Source organism: Melanotaenia boesemani, chromosome 8 (genome assembly GCF_017639745.1).
Source record: "Melanotaenia boesemani isolate fMelBoe1 chromosome 8, fMelBoe1.pri, whole genome shotgun sequence".
NCBI classification, from domain to species: domain Eukaryota; kingdom Metazoa; phylum Chordata; class Actinopteri; order Atheriniformes; family Melanotaeniidae; genus Melanotaenia; species Melanotaenia boesemani.
The window spans coordinates 10,919,079-10,945,145 of NC_055689.1; the positions used below are offsets into that span (position 1 = coordinate 10,919,079).

At 40.1% G+C, this 26,067-nt stretch overlaps 1 protein-coding gene across 1 annotated transcript; it reads right to left on the reverse strand.

Annotated features, from left to right (window-relative positions):
• Positions 1–6,274: 6,274 nt before the first annotated feature.
• lrrc24 (leucine rich repeat containing 24) lies at positions 6,275–21,753 on the reverse strand. Its single transcript, XM_041991479.1, has 5 exons — positions 21,518–21,753; positions 12,454–12,653; positions 11,410–11,688; positions 10,354–10,522; positions 6,275–8,681 (listed from the first exon to the last, which is right to left on the reverse strand). The coding sequence occupies exons 2-5, from the start codon at positions 12,613–12,615 to the stop codon at positions 7,441–7,443; spliced, it is 1,851 nt and encodes a 616-aa protein (XP_041847413.1). The 5' UTR covers positions 12,616–12,653; positions 21,518–21,753; the 3' UTR covers positions 6,275–7,440.
• Positions 21,754–26,067: the final 4,314 nt, after the last annotated feature.

The window sequence follows — 26,067 nt, forward strand, 5'->3', positions numbered from 1 at the left end:
ATCCAGGATGAAAAATATTGTTGATTTGTGCCTTGAATAAAAAATGGGCACACTTAACATTCTGTACCAAAACTTAACTGCATTTTCTGTTGTGTACTTTAATCAGTAATACTGAAAAGTATGTATTCAAGTCGATGTGTTTATATAAAAGCCCAACATCTTTAACTATCTGTTAAATATGTATGGATCCAACTGATGCCAAACATGATTTAAAAATAAACCAAAAATAAATTAATTTCAAACAAAATGTATGTGCACAAAGTCTTTGACACCAAACATGTAAGAATTTTGTACAAATCCAACACCTATTGGAAAAACTATTGTAAAGGGCCACGCGGGACTACATCAATAATTCAGTTCGAGGTATCTCACATTTGACCTCATAGAAAAATTCATTCCCTTTTGTTGGACCAAGTTCTGACAAAGATGAGAGGAGATACTTGAAAGAAGACAGGAAAAAGGAGAGCAGCATCAGTATGATAACTGTGAGCTCTCGCAGCGTTGCTGCATTCTCACTTCACATGGTGATTGATGGGATCATGGACAACCTTATAAAAAGAGGAAATCAAATTCTGATTGGAAAACATCCCAGCAATAAAGATGTGTATGCATCCACTGACAGAGTATATATTATGATGCCAGTGTGTTGGCTCTTCTTTTTTATTTAATTTGAATGAAATCATATTTTAATGTTGAAAGATGTCCTTGAAAATATAATGCAAGTGCATTCAGTTTAAATCGCTCTACAATATGCTTTTAAATAGTTATATAAACCAGACAAAGACAAAGACTTACGTCCTATTACAAAGTGCCAGTTGATTTTAGAGGAGGTAAATCGTGCACTGTTCTGCTTAGTCAGGGTACTCTTAGAAATGGCACTACTTTAAAACCTTAATTTCCATATAACTGCCATCATTAGTGTAATTTCTTTCGGCTGTTGAATAAATTCTGGAGGTCTTTAATCAACGGTGCGCGCCTGTAGGTGCACTAATGGAGATCCCTGAGAAAGATTTTTGGAATGATTATAAAACATGCATGTAATTTAGTCCTTGCGGCATGTTCACCGTGGCACAGAATTTGGACAAGATGACTGCAGCAAATAGGAAGACAGCTTTTTCATACTTGTTTTGACAGCAGGATAATTGTCAAATTTGATATGGTAGTTATATCTTTTTTTTCTACCTGCTGTGGGCAAGACGAAAAAAGAAAAAATAGTAGTCTACTTATATTTTTCAAGTCAAATGTGTCTATGACAACCATTGTAAGCTGGGCTTTTGTAGACAGCTAATGACACAGACTGAGAATTAGATTCCTACAGATATAGAAGACATCTATTTGCTTTATGGGATGGCTAGGATTAAGGTATTTTACAGCCATTGTGTTAGGTAAACTGTGCAATGTGTCATCAGCTGTGATAAAGAGGTGTTGTGATGGGCTTTGAGATGGTTGCATCTTTTGTGTGTGGGGATAATTTACTTTTTTATTCCCGTGTATTTGCTCAGTTGCACGAGATAAGGCCAGGGGCATCAGCAGACATGAAGCTCTACTGGGGCAAAGGCCTCCCATTACTCAAATCACATCTTTTATTATTAAGGTCTGTGTGTGTGTGTGTGTGTGTGTGTGTGTGTGTGTGTGAAATGTACAATACAATATGTTACACGAAGGTCCCTTCAAAAACCCATTATTTCTGCTACTTCCATGCAGCTGCTACCTAACTGAAATAACTGATAGAGAAAAATGTAGGCCAGTGTTATTAGTCTTTGTGAAAAATATCATTTATGATCATGATCTTTTACAGGTATGATCAATGGTTTGGCAGCAGCTTGGCAGCATTTAGTCAAGTTAACGTGTCAAGATGACTTGTTGAAGTTCAAACTGAGCATCAGAATGAGAAAGAAAGGGGATTCAAGTCTCAAAGACTATGGAGCCAGATTTGTTACAGGTTGTGAACTTGTCTTTAATTTTGTGCATCTTTCCAGAGCCTCTGAAAATCACTGTAATCAAGCCTCTACTAAAAATGGACGATCTAGACAATACACAAATGGACAACCACAGGGTGATCTCGAATCTTCCAATTTTTAGCAAAATAAATGGAAAAGTTGTTTTTCATTAGCTAAATGACTTTTTAGCTAAAAACAACTGCTATGATGTTTTCCAGTCAGGTTTTAGACAGCACCACAGCACTGAGGCTGCTCTGACTGAAGTCATTAATGACATATAATAATAATAGATCAGATTTATATAGCGTTTTTCAAGGCATCCAAAGTGCTTTTACATTGTATCCATTATTCATCCACTCCTCACTCATACCTGGTGATGGTAAGCTACATGTGTAGCCACAGCTGCCCTGGGGCAGACTGAGGGAAATGTGGAAGCCAACCCATGCCTACGGCCTCTCCGATTACCACCGAACATTCATATCCACATTCATACACCAGCGATGCCAACACTGGAGGCAAGGAGGGTGAAGTCTCTTGCCCAAGGACACAATGTCAAATGACTAGGGTTGGAATCAAACTGCCAACCTTCCAATTATTGGATGACCCACTCTATCACCTGAGCCACTGCTGCCCCAGTGGCTCAAGTGGTTTGATATGTTTGAATACAGACGATGGAAAAATGTCAGTCTGGACCTCAGTGCTGCATTTGATACAGTTGACCACAATATATTACTCAAACGACTGGAGAACTAAGTGGGCCTCTCTGGCACTGTACTGAACTGGTTAAAAAGTACTTAGAGAATAGGAATTACTTGATGTCAATAGGTAACTTTACATCTGAGCAGGCAAGAATTACATGCTGAGTTCCCCAAGATTCCATCCTGGGGCCTCTTCTGTTAAACATCTACATCAGGCCTTGATGTTGGTGACCCCTGATGTAGATGGTGTGGGGGGGGGGTCTTTTGTAAAAGGAAGCTGCATGTTTTTCATTTCATTTGCGGGGTGACTGAGGAGACGGTGAAACGACACAATGTGGAGCAATACTTCACTACGAGTTGTTAAAGTTACATGTAGAAAAGTATAGTGGCCTGTTTGGTTCAACGTATCTTGTGAATCTGCATTTTCAGATATGAATTTCATAAAGAACAAACACAGAACATGCCTCACTGTTGCACATCTGCAAGATTCACCTGTTACAGTGTCAAGTTACACACCTGATTACAATACACTGGTAAACAGCATGGAAGGCCAGTCTTCACAATAAAAAAGAAACAGATACCAGATACTGTCAGTGGAAACATGGTTGTCAGAAATGTTTAATTAAAATATTGAAGAATTTTGTTGAATTCAAAAGTGTGTTTATAAAATGTAACAGATTTTGATCAGAACTGCAGCAGATTTGTTCAGTTGAAATATGTTCAAATTTATTTAATATAAAAGTATGCTTTTCTTAAATAGTACATACCTTTTCAAACATGGTTCAACATAGTTTATGAATTGCTATAAGTGTCAGTGACTGGTGATGTAAAGATCGTTTCAGGAAGACCCAGAAATTCAGCCCACACATGGTGATGAGTTTAAACAATTTATTTGGAGCTGAAGAGTAGAGGCAGGAAGGGAGCAGTTTGACGGCAGGCACAGCAACCAGGTACAGGAAGTGGGGCTAGGCAGAAAAAAAAAAAAAAAAAAAAAGAAAGAGGTGGTCGGTCCAGAAAGAGGTCAATTCCAGGTAGGCAGAGATCAGGTAAGTCCGGCAGGGGATCAGGCAATGGGGAGTCCAGGTGTGGTAGCAAGGTCGGCAACAGAGATCTACAGTAGAACAAGACAAGGATTTACTGCAGGATATCTCACAGGGAAGGTAAATGACCATCTGGCAGGGAAGCATGAACGAGAGAGGGTTTAAGTAGGGCAGAGCAAAGGTGCAGGTAGTGTGGTAATCAGGGGTGCCACAGGAACCGCTGAAGCTGTGCTCCGCTTAGCCTGCCGAGGTTACCGCCACAACAGGCACCGGCGACCTTACTGCCACAGCTGCAGCTGGCCACCTCGACAATATAGGCACAGAACACAGCCCATTCGGACTCAATGTCCCCCGCCTCATCCGGGACATGGTTGAAGCTCTGCCGGAGATGGGAGTTGAAACTCTTTCTAACAGGGGACTCTACCAGACGTTCCCAGCAGACCCTCACAAAACGCTTGGGTCTGCCAGGCCTGACCGGCATCCTCCCCCACCATCTGAGCCAACTCACCACCAGGTGGTGATCAGCTGACAGCTCTGCCCCTCTCTTCACCCGAGTAGCCATAACATGCGATTGCAAGTCCGACGACACGACTACAAAGTCGGACTGCAACCTAGGGTGTCCTGGTACCAAGTGCACATGTGGGCACTCTTATGTCTGAACAAGGTGTTCGTTATGGACAGTCCATGATGAGCCCAGAAGTCCAACAACAAAACACCACTCGGTTTTAGATTAGGGGGGCTGTTCCTCCCAATCACGCCCCTCCAGGTCTCGCTGTCATTGCCCACGTGAGCACTGAAGTCCTCCGGCAGAACGAGGGAGTCCCCAGAAGGAGTGTTCACCAACACCCCCTCCAAGGACTCCAAAAAGGGTGGGTACTTTGAACTGCTATTTGGTGCATAAGCACAAACAACAGTCAGGACCCGTCCCCTGACCCGAAGGCTGAGGGTGGCAACCCTTTCGTCCACCGGGGTGAACCCCAACGTACAGGCACCAAGCTGGAGGGGAATGAGCATGCCCACACCTGCTCGGCGCCTCTCATAAGGAGCAACTCCAGAATGGAAGAGGGTCCCGCCCCTCTCAAGGACAGTGGTTCCAGAGCCCAAGCTGTGCGTCGAGGTGAGTCCAACTATATCTAGCCGGAACCGCTCAACCTCGCGCACCAGCTCAGGCTCCCTCCCCGCCAGAGAGGTGACATTCCACATCCCTAGAGCTAGCTTTTGCAGCCAAGGATCACACCGCCAGGGTCCCCAGCTCACACTGCACCCGACCCCTATGGCCCCACCTGCAGGTGGTTAGCCCACGGGAGGGGAGGCCCATGTCCCCCTTTCGGGCTGAGCCTGACCGGGCCCCATGGGCAAAGGCCCGGCCACCAAGCGCTCGCTTCCGTGCCCCACCTCCAGGCCTGGCTCCAGAAGGGGGACCCCGGTGACACACGTCCGGACAAGGGAAACCTTGGGTCTGGCTTTCTCCTCATCATAGGGGTGATTTGAGCCGCACTTCGTCTGGTCCCTCAACTAGACACCTGTTTGCCAGGGTGTCTACTAGGGGCATGAGCCCCCGACAACATAGCTGCTAGGATCGTCAGGACGCGCAAACCCCTCCATCACCACCACCACCAACAAGAGCCACGGCATCGTTAAGAAATCAGACAATATTGAGGGTCTAAGGCAGGGCTACTCAATTCGGTCCTACGAGGGCCGCAATCCAGCAGGTTTTCCATGTATCCCTGCAACAACACACCTAAGTCAAATTAATGAGTCATTGTGTAGAACCTGATTGGCTGTTAGAGCCACCTAATTTGACTCAGAACATATGGAAATTTGTCTTTGCAAATCATTCAACAAAAAGCTATTTATAAAAGGAGTGCCATAATTTTGTCTCTTGTTTGATACACAGTTAGCTTGTTTACATTTAGATGTAAACATTTTCCATTTGTTGTACATGAAGTTTGGTATTATAATTCCAATTCACAACAAAAGCTTTTGTGATGTAGCCAAACTGCAACAAAACTGTACCAGTTGCTTTACATAAAACATCACATAGAGGCGTAACTTAGAGTTAACAGGAATCTTCTCAAGATATTGAACCATTCCTCTATATAACCATTAAACTGACCGTCTTCCGTGACCGTGTTCAGTTTTTTACTCCACTATACATACTGAAATTGTGCCTGTGTCCTATATTGTTTAGGGTAAACTACTAAAATAGCAGCCGCTTCGAAGAGAAAATTGACAAGCCTTTCACTCAGAATCAATATGGCTCTCTGAGTCTTTGTGAATCACAGGTTATTTGGTTTTGCAAAGCAGATTTTCAATAGTATTGCTCTATCTTAGCCCACAAGAAGCAGTGAAAGCAAACCTTATACTTAGCAGAAAAGAATAAGAAGAAAATGTTTATGAACTGTATGATTGACATACATACTTACATACTATCTAAAAGCCACAGTCTTTCTGTGAAAACATGTTTTTCATTCAGATCTGCTCCATCTCATGAGATGAAAGGAAGATAGAATTTCTATGAGCTCTAAAGGATGTACCACAAAAAATAGAAATAAAAAGCCTTGACCCAGTGACATTGAAAGAAAAGAGATGCTGACACTTTTAAATTTAATTTTATTGTAAATAAACTGAAGACACATTTGTACATTTGTACAATATTCACATTCAAAGCGTTTGCAATCTAATGTAAGCAGACTGAGATCTCCCAAATAAGTACTTTTTTACGGTGGCCCCGAGGCTCAAAACACAACAAAACACAAGAACAAAACAAAACAAAACAAAAAACCCCAGAAACATTTCAGAAAACCCAACAACATAATTGAAAAACAAAACACAACATTTCTTCTGAGGTTGTAATAAAGATAGCATGTTGGTTTAGTTGTTTTTTGTCAAATCTTTTTGCTTCAGCTTATCCTTCAACAACAATGTATTAATGGTTGTGATATATTTTCTGAAATGTTTTTTTTTGTTTGTTTGTTTTGTCAAATGCTTTATTTTCTCTTTTGTTGACTTTTCTAAAACGTCATCTTTGGTTTTGATGTTGTATGTCAGCCAGTATTGTTGTGTCCTTCACCCCAAGTCCTCAAAGTTAATTCTTTGTTCTTATGTTGCAATAAACAAAGAAAATCCATAACATATAAACAATAATGGTTACAATGTTATGGTAAAAATGTTAGAAATAAAAAGAAGACTTGCTTCCCTTTAATAAAGTCCAGCCACCCACTCATACATTTGAGTATTGCTGTAGGTCTATTTCTAATGGGATCTACAACAGGGTCGACAAGACAGCTGTACTTCACATTGAAAATTAGCTTCATTATATTTACAGGAAACACAGACAAAACACAGAAAACTAAGCATAAAGAAATAAATTTGTACAAAAAATTAATCACTACATAAAGCACATTTTAAGCCTTCAGTTTGTCATATTAACCATTTGTTTTTGGATGAATTTAGCCACTTAAAATAATTTTAAAGGGTTCATTTGGTGACAAAAAAGTAATGTCTATTTATTATTTTCCCTGTATTTTTCACTGTTTTGCCCCCTTACCCATCTTTATGTCAAACAATCAATCTGATAACAATCTCTGTGGACTGCATGAGATGCAGGTTTTCCCCAGCAATCACCTACTGACTCCCTCCCCTCTTTCAAAGGCCAGACAATAATCTTATACATTTAATCAATGCACCAAGATTATTTATTTAATGTCTTAAAGTAAGTCCATTGACTTTTCTTTCATGTTGGAACATAACAAACATACCTTAGCAGTGGATCTCGTAGGCAACCTGTGACCCAAAGAGGAGGCTCTGACTCAGAAAGAGTTCCTCCGGATCTGTCGTTAGGGGTCCCTCTCCTCCTTCTGCTGGGTTTCTGCGAAGCCCCATGCCCCCCGATCTTGTCAGCGTCTGCACAACTTCATGGTCGAGGAGAGCCTCCTTCATACCTTTGTGTTGGACAAACCCACTCATCATGGGGCACCTGGATGAAGTAGAGCCCATGACAGGCTTGGACCGGTTGAGTACGTACATTTCATGACCGTGGTCGTCACGGTACTCTTCCAGCTGTGCAAAGGTCGTCGGTCCATCTGAGTAGTCGTTCACATAGAGAATGCTCTCTTCTTTGCTGGTACAGTAAGAGCCAGAATCCTCTTTCTGGTATTGCTGGTGACGAGTGTAGATCATAATCAAGAGAAGAACAGCAGTGAGCGCCAATAAGGAGATGCCAACAGCAATAGCAGTCTGTGTGGCAGGACCCAGGGCGTTGAAGTCCATGCTATCCTGTTCATACAATGGCTCCTGGCTAATGTCCAGAACTTCCGGCTGATAGAAGGAGCTGGATGAAGACGAAACGTAGGAATGTGTGTTCAAACGAGGCCAGAATTGGGATGAATATGATGAAGAAGACATGTTGACAGCCAAGTGAAAAGTAACTCTAGCCACACCACCTGGATTCCAAGCCTCACATTCGTAGCGCCCTGCATGTGCCACAGTCACATTACTGAGGAACAGCATGCCGCTGCCCATGTCAGGATCAAAACTGTCCCTTTCACCACCTTCCTCAGCCCCACGCACCAGCCCATGATTCCCTCCACCACTTCCCACTTTCATCCCCTCACTGCTGGGAAGAGCTGTCACCACGGCCCCAGGTCTAAATAGCTCCCCATTGGGTCCGAGCTCTTGAAACAAGCCACGAGGGGATAACTGGGCCTTACCATGGGAGGATTTCTTCCACGTAACCTGAGGCTGAGGGTATCCTGAGGCCTGGCAAGAGACCCGGAGGCTTTCCCCGAGTCGCACAGTAAGGTGGCTGGGCTCCAGCTGCACCACCGGAGGGATGCACACAAGACTGTTGGGAGCCACCTCCACTAGACTGAGGTGGGAAAGACGAGGTGGTTCTGAACACATCAGCCGACGTTGCTCTGCAGAACTCAACAGTCGCTGTCCGTCCTCACTGATCCAGGTTCTCAGCCAGCCAAGAGCACAATCACAACGCCATGGGTTGTCTGAAAGAGAGAGAGCATGGATTGAATATAAAGTTGTTTAAAAGTTGACTGAAATTTTAAGCAATCTCCAAAATATTATTTTCAGCACACTGTATGCTGGAGAAGATCATTTTATTTACTACCATCAGGAATAGCTCTTCAGGCTTGTTGAAGAACATTTCAAAGCTCTTCTGTTGATGTTGGCTGCTTTTTCTTCTGTTGTCAGTCAAGATGATCTCGTACTGCTTTAATAATGTTAAGATCAGAGGAGGATTCATCACTCCATAAGACCTGTGGCCACTGATTTTTAGTCCAGTCTATTTTTTGACAGCCTCCCTTCCACAAAGGCCGTTTCTGAGTTTCGGTGAACAGCATCAACTGCATCAAGGCAAGGTCTAAATGCATTTTTCTGTTTTTTTCTTTTTTTTTTTTTTGGCTAGTATTTGTTTGATTTTTTTCTCTATTTCTTAAGAACATCACTACTACATATTGTTGTAGATGGACTTTTAAGACAGTCATTTCTTCTTTTGCCCTTCAAGTCTAGTTTCGTCTAGGTTTTAATGAAATACTGCACATGATGCTGAGATTTGCCAAGTTTTCAGCTAATAGCTCTCTCGTAATGGCCTTGTTGGTGCAAAAGTACAATTCTACTTCTGTCAAGATGTGTTATCTTTAGTATTTTCTGTGGAGGCAACAAAAAATGGGGGCAAATTGTATATTTTTTCATAAAGCTCCATTAACAAGGTGCCCAGATACAAATTACTCTTTGCCACGTTTTTTTAAGTGCAGACACATGCTAGTGAGTTGTGTCGTCTTTTTAAATAGATCAGTTGTTAAGTCATTATAAAGTGTGTGTGAGAAAACAAACAAAAGAAAAAGAAAAACAACAAACAAACCCCACATTGCTCTGCAAATGATCAGGTTAAATGATTGAACTGAAAATAAGTGAAAAAAGTCTTCAAAGAAAAATTCACCTTTGCCTTTAGACAACCTAGAGAACTGCTGCTTAAGACCACTTTCAGAGCTTACAAGAGAACTAGGCTCTTTTGAAGCAAGATATAATAAAAATATATGGCTCAAGAGTTTTCCACAACCATGTTATTTTTTATTCACAACTCATCTGTTATCTGACCATGTTGGAGAGTTAAAAAGGTTAGTCGGTAAACCACACTCTGAGGCAGTGTGAAGAAACAGCTGCTACATAAAAGACCAAATAGTACTTGTTATTGTATAAAGACCTAAAAGGAGCAAAGAAAAGTCCCGTCCCCAGTTCCCATGTCACCTGCGTACAGATGGCCAATTACCGTAAGAAGTACATCAGACTGTCAGATTGTTGGTTTGAGAAAGTTACAGAAATAGTTGGTCTGATTTTACAAAGGTGTGGGAAGGAGGATTTCTGTAACGAAAATATACTATCTCCCTAATTGGCCTCTACATGAGGTCCTTTTAATTGGCTGTTTCTTCACTACACTTTAAAATTTCTCATTAGGAGGTCTATGGTTGCATGAAATCCTTTGATGTGTAAATTGTGTTTAACGGCACTTCACTTTCTTTAGCTGTTGTGACTGGGTGTAAAAAAGATTTGGGGTAAATTTATGTAGCGGTGTTAGTTCTTCAGAAATAAAATCAGCCAAATTGGACAATTACATTATATTACTATAAAGTATAATTTGATCAAGCAAATTCTCCCTACCTGTGACACGGAGCACCTGCAGACTGACAAGTGGCTTAAGGAACGAGGGTCCCAGGGTGCGGAGGTGATTCCTGCTGAGGTCCAGCAGGGCTAGAGACGACAACCCGGACAGAGCATGCTCCGCTAGCAACTCTATGCTGTTTTCCTGCAGATGGAGCTCTTGTAGGCGCTGTAAAGAGAAATAGTAAAAGAAATATTATATAAAAAAATAAAAATAAAGCAGAGGAAAGAAAAGTTAAACAAGTCTTCCACCTAAAATGACCACAGGTTGCTTTTAACACCCTTATATATGGGTCTGGTAAAGTAGCCCCTACAGTTGGGAGCAAGGAAATAGGACTCATGAGCATTTCACATCAGGTCAGAATAATCTGTAATAAAAAAAAAAAAAGAAGAAAAGCAAAAGAAATGTGTCTTTTACATCTGTCAAGAATTGTTTTACACCTCTGAGTTACCTTTATTACACTTTTTAAAACATCCTTGTACTTATTGGTTGGGTTTGAACAACAACATTACTTGGCTAGAGGTAGAAATTCAAAACTACTTGATTAGGATTAGGAAATATCATGGTATGGGCTAAAATACTTTCCTTTTAGAACAAAACCATTCCCTTAATAAATGCCATTTGTTAGTTTGTGTTACATGTAAACACAACATGAAGAATTTTCACTCCCTGGTAGGGTTAACATCACTACGATAAGGCTAGAGTTAAAAAAAAGACTTGGTTAAGGTTAGGAGACCATCATTACCATCGTTAGGGCTAAATGCTTTATTTAAACACCATGACAACGTTCTTACCATTTACATGCAGCACCTGTCATGGCCACTGGGGGTCACATTCTTTGAATATAATTATAAGTATCTTTTCCGTGTATTGGGGAAATGGCCCCACATTGGATTTAATGCTAATTTTAAAATTTTAAGATTTTGTTTAGCTGGACATGTTATAATTTGGATTTACAGTTGCACATATTCTTTTGACATTTTCTGTTAAAATGCATGCTATATTTAGTTTTTATTACTGTAAAAGTATCCCTCATGCAGCTCACACAGCCTAACCTGCAGTCCCCTGAAGGTGTGGTCCTGGACACGGGTGATCTGGTTGCTGGCAAGATAAAGGATCCGAAGGTGCTCCAGACCCCGAAACATGTCAGGAGTGACCAGATGGATGAGGTTACCATTTAGGGCCAGCTCCAGCAACTGCCCCTGGTTAAGAAAAGCGCCTGGCTCCAGGGCAGAGATGCTGTTGTTCTGGAGGTACAGATAATGGAGGCTTCTGAGGCGAGTCAGGTCCTGAAGACGGATCTGCACTATGGCGTTATCCTGGAGGAAGATAGTCTTTGTGGAAGACAGGGGTAATGAAATTAGTAAAGTTATCCCAGACAGTTTTTTTAATTAGTTTGTGTTACTCTCTTGACAGGTAGAAAAATTTCTCAACCATAAAGAGCTGCCTTTGAAAGCTACCTCACTGGGGTCTGCAAAGCTTTGGAAATATGTTAATGAATGCAACCAAATCAAAATTAAATGAGATTCTTAAGAATCATCATTGCAATAACATTCACTTGTGCTACTTTTTTCTTGTTTTGTGGTTCAAGTTTTGCATAAATCTGCAGAAACAATAGACTGATAAGTGCACCGTAGGTGTGATAGACAATGGATGGTTGCCTGCCTGCTTGGTAATGTACCGTCATCATGAATTGAGGTGAGGTATGATCGACGACATAGACCTGCTGATTGAGGTTAATGGAACAATTTATGCAGACCTTGCTATTCATTAATATTAATGAGCTGCAGTAATGTTGGAGGGCCTGAACCTGAGAGGAAACTATGATGTAATGCTAAACATCTTCTCAACAGATGATCAGAGGGTGTATGAGAGTTACTTTCTGAGAAAGAATGAATAATTACACAACCAACAGCACAGCCCCTCCCTTAGGCTTACATCAAAGAGGGTCACAGCGAATTGATTAACCACAGTCATTTCAGGGTAATAAGAATGGATCACAGGGGAAGCCAACTGGAAACCGCAGAGGCAAAGAGGACGGGTCAGCTGCAATGCACTGACAGCCTGTGCCCTGACTTCTTGTCGATCAACCCACTGACCTCGGTGATAGAAGGGATGCCCTGCGGGATTTCTTTGATCCCGAGGGATCCGCACTCCACTGTGAGGCTGTAGCAGCGACATCCGGAGGGACAACCCAGGGACTGGTGTGGGAAGAGAGCCAAGGTGATCAGGGTGAGTCTGTAAAACCATAAGTGGTCCATGATGTTTCTGTTGTGTGGTTTGTCTTCTGAGAGAAAACCTGACGGAATAAGTAGGATAAGGAGTGGAAATCAAACATCAATCTCTCACCTAAGTTGCACAGCCATCATCTTTTCCCCCTCACAGTGATGTATTTCATCCTCAAAGCAGAGACTGACAGTATTTGAATATGTTGAATAAGCAGATGATTGTGAAATGGCAAGGGAGGATTGACAAAAAAGCAAGAGGAACATAAGCATATCTCTTCATCCTTGGCTGATTACTATTCAACTGTGTCTGTTCAGTGGAATTGCTGCAGCTTTTATTATGGGCTTCAATTAATTAAAGATGTGATAAAAGATGTGCAGGTTGCCTCAAGGACCTTTCTCTTGTCTATTTAATGCATGCACAAACACATCCACACTATCCCTGCAGTTCTATCTCTATCTTTGTCTTATAAACACACACATAAATGTGCAGCGCAGAAAGAGAGGGTCTGTTTTAAACCCTGTAATCTCACAAAACACCTTTACCTCCTCGAAGCAAATCTCAAGTGGTAACAACTCTAATGATCTGATGAAAGTCATCATTACTGGCAGCTTTCTGCACCTAACAGCAATATCTCAGATATGATCCCATCACTGAGTAACTCATCCATGCACTTTTTTTTCTCTACAAGCCAGAAGGGACTTATCATTCTGCCTGACTGCTCACGTCAAAACGGCCTCATACTCTCTACCCAATACCATGTAGCACAGCAGTGTACACAATCGTTCCTTAGCAGCAGATCGCATGAAGATACAGCACAGTTGGGGATTAATACATGTTGACATGTCACACTGGGTCACTCATTCTGCTCCACTGACAAAGGGTTGATATCCTGCACCACCTGCCTATAGAAGCTCCTTTCTTTAGAGAAGCAGACTTCTCATTGATCCAAGCTGCAGCCTCCCATCATTATAAAACATTCATGTGCACCCAGGCCCCTTCTCCTTATCCCATCAAGCTTGCCTCACATGTTAAATTTCTGATTTGCTTTTGGTTGCGGAGGCACCCACACAGATAACTGATGGCGTTTACAGCTAGCTGGGAATTATCTGACAATGATCTAGTTTATTAATTACTGGAATGTGTGCAGATCTAATTAAAGCAGCGTGATGAAAGGCCCTGTGCCTGAAATAAACTACGACTGATAAATATTTAGTGTGCGGGCTGCGTTCATGGACCAATATCAAGCATGTCCCATTTGTAATGTTTTAATACAGACCAGTAATTTAATGCCTAAGTGCAAAAGCACTTGGATCATCATTTCAGTTGACGAGAAGTAATTCCCACCACAGCCACACTGCATTATTAAGCCAATGAACAATGAACTCAATTTTAATATTGTATGTGCGCTTTCGAGCGCATTTACGAGGATAGCCGACCTGATTAATTCAATGTGACCTACATGAGCTTTTCAATCGTCATCTCTCAGGAAGAATAATATTAAAAAAAAGCCAAGACATTTCTTATCAAAAGCATACCGTGTCCCCCAAACAGGCATGAAGAGAAATCATGTGTTTCTATTGTTGGGGACAGAAAGCACAAAAATTGAATTTTGAATAAGGCCTTGGTCTGTCATTGAGCTTTTGTTATTTTTTTCTCTGCGAGATGATTTCTAAATAGCTTTGAATTGCCTGAAATGTGTCAAAAGGAAAGCAGAGAGGAAGACACTGACCTGCCCTCGGCTAAGAATACACAGAACAGGATGCACAGGATGATATTTGCTGAGAAATATGAGCCCATCAATGCAAATGACACCCTGCCAGGTAGAGAAAATAGATTTTTTTTCCTCCTCATCATAGAGACTCTTATTTTTAAAGAATAAAAATAAATATGTATATTCTATTGCATTTGCAGTGTTTGGATGGTGTGCTGCGGCAGGAGGATATAATATGTTCTGGCATTGGAAAGAAGATGGTGACAAATGTGAAGCAACAGGACTCTTTAAATGTTGTTTTACTGTACAATATGGGCCCTAAAGTTACAAATCAAGCCTCCAATTGACTCTTTTGTCATGCTGATGTGGGATTTTAGTAGTAAGAGGTCAATTTGTTCATTTCAGGCTGAGTAATCCTCTGTGGAACATGCATAATCTGCACAATCAGATGCTTGTTAGTTAAGCTGCTCTCGGCAAAGTCGACATTTTCATGGAGGGAGCTGCTTTGTTCAGCTTTAGGAAGGAAAAAAAAAAACAAAAACAAGGTCAGGCATATATCTCTGTGTGAAAATGTGTAAATTGCATGATTAAAGCTTAATGTTGTGTACATAGACCAATCTGTCAAATAAAAGTGACTGCAGAGACCTGGTTGTGGCAGATGTCAGTCAACAAATGCCAAAGGAAATCTAACTAAGCCACACATCGAACAAAGCCTTTTCAGCATTCATCTCCAGCATCTAAGTCCTTAAATGCATCCACAAACATCTCTGCAACCATTATTTGACACTTTACATCATCTTGGAGTGTGTTTATTCAGGCATTTCTGAAAATGACATATGTTTGTTTTATTGTTGACATAATGCCTTATTTTCACAGACCAAACAAATCTTTCTCTGCCCAGCAATCACACTCTGCTAGCCAAACATTCACGGTACACGTAATGCACTGCAATGTTTTTCCAGGAAAGATAGGCATTGATGTGCCGGAGGATCAGCAGCCAGCTGAAGTGCTGCAGGCAGAAACAAAGTTCACCTCCCTGTGCTGCCACCGGTGCAGGTCGACCTAATCTGTTGTTATGGTAACTCTTGTGATGAGGGAAGGTCTGCTCACTGGGCCCGAAGGCCAGTCATGGTTCCCATGAGTTGGTGTTAGGCAAACAACTGCAGAAATCGAAGCTGTCATTTCCCAGGGAAAATAGCTCACAGGCACTTGAGCTATCAGATGACCCAGAGCTAAATTGCAAATTTGCTTTTAGTCTAACTTTCCGTCTTCTTCGTCGACTTTGACTTTTTCTGCTGCTTTGCTCTCTCTCGCTCTATACTCTCTCGTTCCCTTCACGGTTGCTCTGAAAGACTCAATCATTTTTTCATCCTGTGTCTCTGACCTCTCTCTTTTCTCATCTCCCGTCCTTCTGCTGTGACTGACAGGTGCTAAATCATTTGTCTTAGAGCATCCTTTTGTCCACAAATAGACTGAGGCCAAGGCACTAACCCAACACCGTGGCACTAACCCAAGAGCAACACACGGTCTTTGAGAGACTGTCACAAAAATGCACACACACTTGCTCATACGCATGCAGGGCACGCCTACAAAGTAGCAGTTTAGCACAAACACAGGCCACCAGCATTCAGGGACACACTCAGGAAAACGCCGATGCTTAAACATTCGCACATCCTGCCTCCATCGGCAGCAGCTACTATCACTCGCAGACATGGATCAAGTCGGACACAAGCACTCACATATTTTTGTGTCAGTAGTAAAAGAAGCTGTGCTCAGTTAATAGGTCTGCATTGATTGCTTTATTTTTCCACGACTGCTCTGTCCAGTTTGTATCTGCAGTCATTGATTTTCACAGTGAAAGCAGATGGGAGGGGGTGGGGAGGGGACTGGCATTTGTGAATGTCTATGTTGAAGAGAAACAGAGTAAATGAGTGCACGCTTCTTATTGCTGGACTCCTTGTGTGTATGCATATCTCTCTCTCTGTAGAAACTTGTGTCTAGCTTACTGTCAGACTGCCTGAAGGAGAATCGCCCTCCAAGCAGAGCAGCAGCAGCAGCGCGCTACCACCACTCCCAGTGGAACATTTAGACTAAAACACTTCATCCATTGCCCCCTTACTCAGAAAAACTTCATGAATCCCTCTTTTTTTAAAAAGTGTGTACATGATAAACTGTTGTGACAACTAAAGACAGTTGTTGGTAGAAAAGCTCTGAAGTTATTGATGTAAATGCACACATGTTTGAATAAACCACAGCAACTAATGTTATGTAGCAGCCAGCGGCAGCACCATTACTATAGATACTATAGATGGAACAAAATAGAAAACTGAACATGCCTCGTCGCCTCACGTGTAACAAGTTTCTGACTTTAAATTCTTGCAAGTCAATTTGATTTGTGGCTGATAATTGAGAGCTAAAAGCACAATGGCATTCGCAAAGCTGCATAATCAATGTCCATTTTCTGCACGAGATTTATTGTTAGGCTTTCGCTACTACGACAGCGTGATTGTAACATCACATTGTGATTGCTTGAAGCTTAAAAGGAGATTTGAAACCTCATTTAAGCCCTTTTCAGTGTTTTTCTTTCACTCTGAGCTGCCTTTCTTCTAAATCCAGTGCTTTATCTGCATGATGAAACAGAGGCAATGTTGTAAAAGCTTTATAAAAAATGCATGATTTCCAAACAACAAAAGCATTATGCAGAAGAAAGTCATACATTTTTTAGACTGATATACATTTATCCAAATCAAATTAATGTAATATAAAAGGATTCCACTTTTCTCATCAAGCAGCAATATAAGAGACCACAATTTAATAAAACCGCTGTCAGCATGTTTATTACTGCTTGTTTACAAAACACACAAGCACAATGCTCAAGTGTAAAGCACTGTTTTGGGGTCTAACAATCCACTGAAAGGGAACAAGAACACAGGAAGGGAATTCTCTCTTTGCCTCTTGATACAGAGAAATACAATCAACAAAATGATACTGAGAACAACTGTTGATTTTCTATACAACAGGGAAGATGGCTATTGGCGTTTGAATACCAGTTTTTGCAAATACACTTTAAAAAGCTATTTAGATGATGCCCTTAGTCAACTGAAACAACAGTTAAGAAAAACTTTGTGGCTGACAAGTCTTGAAATCGTCCTTGATTACTTCAAGATACAAAATGTTAAAAATGTTTGTAAAGTTAAGGATATCCAGGTACTAAAAATAGATTATGCTGTCTTCATTTTCAGCCAAATAAAATCTAAAACTATAACACAAACAGCATGTGAAAAATACATACAGTACTTGACTTCTCCAGCTGATATCTGAATGAAATGATTAACACTGGGAGGTAAATTCAGTTAGCTTAGCTTAAGTTTGCATAATGACTGGAGACAGTGTTCATCTGGCTGTGTCAATAAGGTCACAAAATTGTCCCAGCACTTACAAAAAAAAACATCATAACTTATTAATAAATAATTATTAAAGAGGTTTTTATGTTTTCTTGCTGATATTTGGATGTGGTGAATAAAACCACTCAGAGGCTAACATTAGCTTAGCTTAGCATAACTGTAAATGAATTCCCACGCTTTTGTCACAAAGGGGACAGCCCTACAGCTGTCACTATTTCACAAAATTATAGGAAGAAATCTGTTTACATTTTCAAGAATATAACATAAACTGGTATTATTGAAGGAAAAGTGTGTTAATCTTTGAGACTTAAATATTTTTATTTTTCTAGCTGATATTAGGATGAGCAGACTTGGAGGCTAACTTGCTCATCTTAGCATAAACACTGTAAACATATTTACATGCCTTTGTCAAAAAAGGTGATAGTATCTTCCTAAAATAAACTAACATATTTAGGAGTTAACATAGTATTTTTTTATGTAATATATTTAGATGTGAAGATTAACTAAAATTAATACTACTACTACTACTACTACTACTACTGCTTATAATAATAATAATAATAATAATAATAATAATAATAATAATAATAATAATAATAATAATAATAATAAAAACCTATAGAATGACATATTTAATTTTGGAAAAAAAAAAAAAACAAAAAAAAAACAACAATATCCTCCAGCAATCCTTGCAACTCTTGTTTATTGACCCATTCAGTCATTTTATTTTAATGCTCAAAACACAAGACATGCATTCACAAATAATGATAATAAAATGTAATACTGATATGAGGTTTTACAAGTGTATTCTGGACTGACAGCTGATTTAATGGATTATCATACCCTAGGCTGGCACATAAAGGCAATCTGTTTCATATCTGAAAATGTTTATCCTAAGCGAAGCTAAATTATCATATTTTCATAATAAAGTTTGATCTGCCATCCTAACATATGGCAAAAAAGCAAACAAGGACATTAATCCGAGTGTCAAACTGTTTATTCAAAATGATAATTATGCATATTTTAAGGAAACAATAAGGTGAATAAAACATCATCATTGTGTGCATTTGTGTGATTCTGTAAACACTGGCAGCAGTTACATAAATATGTTACCTTTTAAGTAAAGCTGTCAACATTTCCTGTTCCTCCCCTTTTTCCAATGAACCTTTGAGTCAATATCACCTGTCTGACACTTTCTTCTGTGGTTTCTGATGATCTCTTGTGTCAGTTCTTTTCAAATGCCAATTTTGTCTAACCTCTCTGTCTCACATATTGTCATTCTAACAGTTAAGGTTGGTTGATGAAATCAACCAGAGGTATTTCATTCACAGGTGGCCCTTCGGACAGGCAGTAGAATTTATGAGTCAGTAGATTATGCCCGATCAAAACAGCTGGCTTGATTTTTATATGTTGTTTTGCCCCATTTTTGCCAGTCAGGTTACAACCCTCTTCCTCTTTTCCTCTCCATCTATATAAGTCACTGACACACATACATACACCATTCACATTTGATGGCCGCTCAGTGGAGGCCTGTTTTACATTGTAAGGGATAAATGAGATCAGACAGGTTGGCGGATGGGTGTAGAGGAGCCATATCTTCCACTGAGAAGCACAACAGTCCCTTTCATTTTGATTTTTCTCTCAGTTCTGAAATGAAGTATTCACATGGATGGCTTTTTTGTTCAACTGTTTGCTTTTAAGCCTTAGTATTTCTGTGTTTCCTCCGGATGTTCCAGATGGATGAATCTGAATTGAGAATATTGCTTATTTTTTAATGGAGGTTCAGTTGAACATGCTAATTTTAATCAAGCAGCACTAAAAGTGAAAGTTTATTTGTATCTGAAAATAGAAATGATGGATTGATAACCACTGCTTATCATCCCACTCTATTGCATTTCTGTAATATTGGGGGTGCAGTGATGTGTGCTGTGGGAGTCAATGAATCCTCATAAATTATGTTTCTTTGTTGCCATGGAAGTGACAGCATCTGCTGACTCCAAGTGATGGATGTCAGATTGATGTCAAATTACAGTCAGGCACAGAACCTATATTGTGGTTACATATGCATTTTCACATAAAGAAAACAAATATTAAAGCTGTAAAATAATCTATTTTTCTCTTTACTTTTCTTCTTATGAATTTAATATATTGCTGATCTTTGTCATCTACCCAGAGTCAGGCCAGAATTGAGGCACCAGTACAATTACAGCCTATAGAGAGAATCCAACCATCATTGTCTGGCCCGACAGTACCCAATTAAAAATTAAAAATCTCTGAAGGCGTTAGAAGTCAGCTTGTCCATTCGGATCTGTCAATGCAATACAAATTCCCCACCCTTGGAGTTAAACAAACGAGGTCCTATCTATTGGCCCAGTACTTGGCTTCACAATATTCCTGTGCTGAATAGCAATTACCTGCAGGGATGTGCACTACAACTCTGACATTACCAAAGAAACAGCAATGCTGAACATTCAGAATGTGAAAACATGTTGGTCTTCCTGTAGGGACATATAATATTAAATAGTGAGCCATTGCTAACCTAATCATGGCATATTGCTCCTGGCAACTCCCATAGTGTCACTGTAATATCTCTGCCAGATTCCTATGGGGTGCATGCTGTGCTCAGCATGGACCCTGTCAAGCACTGTTTTTCCCATCACAACATTATGTCTTTTTATATTTCAGTGTGACTTGGTCACACAGAAATTTTGCAAAGAGACAGACTTGATTTGTGTATAAAATGTCATGTAGTGTTATACTCCATGATGGCTCAAACTTAAGTTCTGAATAACTGCATGGACCTGTTTGCCTCCTAGTTGATTGCCTTTCTAAACTACATCTTAAGAACAGAAATGGGGAGTAGATTTGACATCCCATCACCACAGTGAGTCCAAGCAATGACCCAATTGTCAATATAGTGTGCAAACTTTGCTTAACCTAATGCAGTCCTATACAGCAGCTCTGCAGCAAAGCCAGCATTTATGATGATAGAATTTGATGATTCCTCTACAAAAACGACGACCTCCTCTGTGGTGCTCTTAAGCTTTTTTATATCATTATTTGATTATTAAAAGATAGTAGATGATTAGGTACATTGCTCAGTTTAATCCGCAACAGCCCTGATGTAGCTGTTGTCTTAACAAAGCTTAGTTTGATCTTTTGTTCTTTCTATTTACATAATCTACATAAGACACACAATATGAGGGAACATTATAGGCATCATTATAGGCATCACAGACATCTGCCCAAGTATACTAAAACAAATAATGATTGGTCCTACATGTGAATAGGAAGCACCTAAAAAGGCTGGCAACTATCGACATGAAATTATAAATAACAGTAGTTATTTAACTCATAGCTACATATAAAAAGGTGTATAATTATTTAGTCATAGCTATCCTGATTAAAGTGGTCAGACTAAGTACTGGAATAATAGGCTATGGGTAATCTGTATTTAGCTACACAAAAACAAAAATCATTTCTACACCACGTGTAACTAAGCTATTGAGACATAACGAGGAGGTGCAACGTTTTAGTTGGGTGGCACTTGAAATCATGGCGTTTAATTTCATATTAAACTTCAATTATGCCATTATTCCAGTCACAGAAACAACTCGTCTCTTTTGTTTCACTCCCACTCTGTAATCTCACAAAGCACCCAGCAGGCAGTTTTAAACCACTTCAAAAAATACATCCGTACAAAACCATTCCGTTTTTATATCAAGTGGGGGTCGCAATGTTTGTGAAACCTCAGTAGTATCCCAGGCGCATGCTGTTTCCCCTGATTTTTTACCCCCCGAAAACACAACCGCGACCTACCTGCTTTCTGGCGTGCACAGACTTGATCTCCGCAGCAGTCTCCCTTCTCCACTTGCTCGAGCGACTTGAAAAGGAAAATTATTCTAAAAAAAATAAAACAAAACAAAACAAAACAAAACAAAATGAAGAGTCGTACTTTCAGTCTGCTCCCTCGCTTCTAACTGAGCAGCGGCTTACAGCTCGTCCATTGTAACTGGAAACTGCTCTCATCTGCCAAGGCTGGACGTCAGCGCTGATGATGGTCGGCTCTGATATTGTTATGCGGCTTTCATTCGTTTCCCCGCTTATCCCTGCCTCCGCCGGATGCTGTCCTCCAATAGTGACCCACTCTTCTAATTACCTCTGCTCGGATGGATTCCCTCCCCCTCTCTCTTTCTCTCTGTGTGCATGAGTGAGAAAGTGAAGGGGATGTCTTTGTATTCCTTATTTTTAATTATTTACTTTTAAATGCATTAACTGTTAGGTCTCGTCGCTACGTGGAGTAGTTAGTTAACTTTAAGTGAGGAAAAAGGCGAGACTTTATACAGTAGTGTCACTTTATGGAGAAAAGACACGTTTATTATGAGCACAGTGATTTCAGGACCATGGACAGCTGCCGTGTCTTTTATTATGGAAGGTTGGGGGCATGTCAAATGTAATCCTCGGCTCTCTGATGCCGAAAGACAAACGCTTCAATTTATATTTCCGGCTGTGACGAAGGCAAGAAATGGGTAGAAAACCCGTGACGAGACTGAGCTTTATAAAGTACCATTTCTGTCAGGCCAAGGGCAAGTGAATTCAAGCTGAACCGCAACCTTTCAATATCCTGAAAAACCATATTGCGCAGCCAGAGCGCGTGGCGGCCGACAGAGAGGCTGGGCAGAGGTTATTCTTTGTTTTCTCGTACTTTAGGGACATCTGTTGCTGACTGTCTCAAACTGTTCTGTTGTATATGATGCATTTTTAGACAAGCGCTCAATTTCCCTTAAAAAAAAACAAAAAAACAAACAAACAAACAAACAAAAAAAAACACAAACCAAACAAAAAAAGACCCCACAAACAAACAAACAACCAAAAAAAAAAAAAAAAAAAAAAAAAAAAACAGCTTCAAGCTTTTTTCGATGCCAAGAACAAAACCAGACATTTTTGAAGAATATTATAGAACATATGGACTTTGAAAAATAGCTAATTGGTATTCTAAAAATCAAAGGTCATTTATTTAGCAGAGGAAAAAAAAAGATTTTAAACATTATTCACACTGAAGAGTAAACAGAGAAAAACCAATGATGAATACAAGTGCAGTTGTTCTTGTAGCTGCTGGTATCTACTGGCTGAGGTATGGATCTGTTTTAAAGCTAACAGAGGATAACCCACCAAACCCTCAAACCCCACTACCCCAGTCTCATGTCTGCCCATATTTCACACATTGGTTATCCATGTATAGAAGTGAACAAATACGTCTAACATTTGTTGTCCCCTTCTGTCACAGATGTATATTTCATGAAAATATTCAGCTCAGCTTTATTTATACATGGCTTTATCATATGCATAAGAACAACCCAAAGTGCTTTATGGTTCAGAGAAAAACTCATTTAAATTGGACAATTATAAAGGCAAATTGCAAACAATAAGCAATAGTGATAGTAATAAAACAAGAAAATAGATGTTTACTTTGGTTGATAAGCTGCCAGTCAGAATAGGAGTGGCACATATAATTTCATGGTGGGAGTGGAGGAGATCATGTTGAGATGAGAGATCATTTGACACTTAGATTGTGTACAGACATTAAACTAATTGTGACTTGGTCTCCATAGCAAATACTTACATAACATATACCCTTTTTAAATTATTTAATTTAATTATTTTTTAAAAACACTAATTTGTTGATATAAGTTTACAGCCTTCACAGACACCGCAACAGGGATCATTATTGGGCCAGTCTCCTGCAGGTTTTAGATGCTTCCCCAGCTGCAGCACACCTGATTTAAATTAAATGGTTCTCCAATAGCTTGTTGTCAAGTTCTGCACTTGCCTCTTGATGACCCCCTAATTTGAGTCAGGTGTGTTACAGCGGAAAAACATCCAAAACCTGCAGGAGTCCAGCCCAAGATGTCTGGACTTGGTGATCCCTGCACCACAAAATATATTAGCCTACTTTGGCCAGCCTAGTTATCTCCATTGAGGCCCAACAATAATTCTTAGTTCTTTTTGCTACTCATGTAGCTGGCTAATCTGTCATAATTCTTAATCCAAGCCTAATCTGCTATTTACATTCACTTACTTTATTACATGCTCATTGCTATTACTGGGTCGGACACTCTTTCTTCATAGCATAGATTCAACATAGTGTCTGAAATAGATTTTGATTCATATTGACATGATAGCATCACTAGTTGCTGCAGATTTGCTGGCTGATCGGAGCACATTGAACTCAATGTCATGTTCAAGAAACCAGTTGTTGATGATTTGAGCTTTGTGACAGTATTTTCCTGCTGGAAGTCTCCATCAGAAGATGCTACACAGCAGTCCTAAAGGGATGGATATGGTCAGCAACCAATACTCAGGTAGGCTGTTCAAATGATGCTCAGCTGGTACTAAAAGGTTTAAATTGTGCCCAGAAAATATCCTCCACACCATAACACCACCATCACCCGGAACTGTTGATACAAGGCAGGATGAATCCATGCTTTCATGTTGTTTACATCAAATTCTGCTGTGGTATTTCTGGTTACCTGTAAGTTATTTTTCTTTGCCGAGTATTATTGGGTAGCAATTTATTTAGGTGAAGACCTGACTATTTATGAATAGTTCTTACAATCAAGTTGCGGTTTGTGATTTTTCTGTGTAGTTACTAAAATTCTTCACATGTAATCACTCCTCCTACCACACCACAAGCAACAAAGTCCACTTGGGATCAGCTGAGTTTGGATCACAGACGTTACATGCCCATGCCTGATTGAATGCATCTCCCCTTTGATCATGACTTCATCACACAGTAATCCCATATCACACACCAACACTGACCCACATTTAGCTTAGCTTGATTACCAGCTGTCTTGTTGCATATGTGTACATATTTATGTAAGTTTGTGTAAACATGTACATATACATGGCTAAATGTACACTGGTGTATATGAAAAGGCTTCCATGCCTGAAGAACATTAGTATATGTCTAACTGTGTGTCTTTGAAATGTTGAGTGTGCTGTAGAGTGTGTATGTGTGAGTTCTGATTTTAATGATCTCCTCCTACCCCCCCCTCTGGGCCAGAATGAGCCTGTACGACCCACATCAGGATAATTAATATCACATTTAAATGTCTGTTAGAGCACAAGGGTCCTTTCCTTACATCCTGCTGCTCTTAACTCACCTTTTCTGGCTCACATGAGAAGCAACAAATGTTAAATCTAAACACACAGGCATTTTGTATGTATTCAAAGCCCCATTAGGATTTTATTTGCACATTAACTGGTCCACAAACTTTGTTGCAAGTTTTGTTTTCCACCATTAAAAACCAGAAGCCCCTTATTAAACAGCACCAGAGTGTGACTGGTTGGCTTATAAATGGTTATAAAGCCAAAGTTGCTCATTTGAAGTCTCAGATCTGCAGAGAAATCACTCCTTTGTACAAACTCAACACTGCTCAACTAAGTGCACTTGACCTGGTCCCAGTTCCATTAGTGCTGTTCCGAGGCTGACTGTACAATACGGAGGATCTTTGGACTGTTTTTGGGAGTGTGTGTGTGTGTGTGCATGTGAGTGTGTTTGAATAAAAACCCTTCATCCCTTTGCAGATACTCCTGTGAGAATTTGGCTGTAATTAGTGTTCTCTATCTCAACTTGCCTTGTAAATAAAAACACCTCCAAATCAAAGTGGGAACACATTGGGTCCATCCCTCCTACAGAAGCTTTGCCCCTTCTGATCTTGAAATTATGTGCTGCTTTGTTGCCATTTGGTTTCTGTATAGCCAAGAAACCATGTTTTTCAGTTTTATTTTTCTCCTCTCTTTGTCACAGCATGTGAAAGAAACTTAAATCAATAAGCACAGGCTGACACAGAAGTAGACACGACCTCTTTGTCATTGTGAAACATAAATTTGTGACAGATTCATCCATCTCTTTGTTACTGAAATTGACAGATTTGAGCAATTTTCAAAATGGTAGGAAAACATAAACTTTGATGACTTCATTCACAGTCAGACAGATAGATGGAGTTGAAACCATCCAAACAAAACTAAATTACCAACAGGGCAGTAACCATTTACATATTTTAGGGAGTAATATAAATGGGCACAATTTCCATTTAAATATGGTGAAAAAAAGAATATCCAGGTGAGTAAATTGCCTTATTTGTTCCGGATTTGGTCTACATGGGTTAGAATCAATAACATGCACAGGCAGATGCTGGAAAGAAAGCAGTGATTTAATTCAAAACTACACACACCCACACCCACATAAACACACCGTGTAATGAGATGATCTCCCACTGAAAAGCATGCAGGACATGAAAGCTTTACAAATCGCCGGCAAAACAACAGCTGTAATGCGACAAGCAGACATTTGTTTCACTAAT

Excerpts from the sequence above, each read along its gene's own strand:
- lrrc24 (XM_041991479.1), bottom strand. The coding sequence starts at position 12,615 with ATGGACCACTTATGGTTTTACAGACTCACCCTGATCACCTTGGCTCTC. Across the intron at positions 11,689-12,453 it reads GCATCCCTTCTATCACCGAG|ACTATCTTCCTCCAGGATAA; the intron begins GTCAGTGGGTTG and ends TCTTCCACAAAG. Across the intron at positions 10,523-11,409 it reads ACACCTTCAGGGGACTGCAG|CGCCTACAAGAGCTCCATCT; the intron begins GTTAGGCTGTGT and ends TTCTCTTTACAG.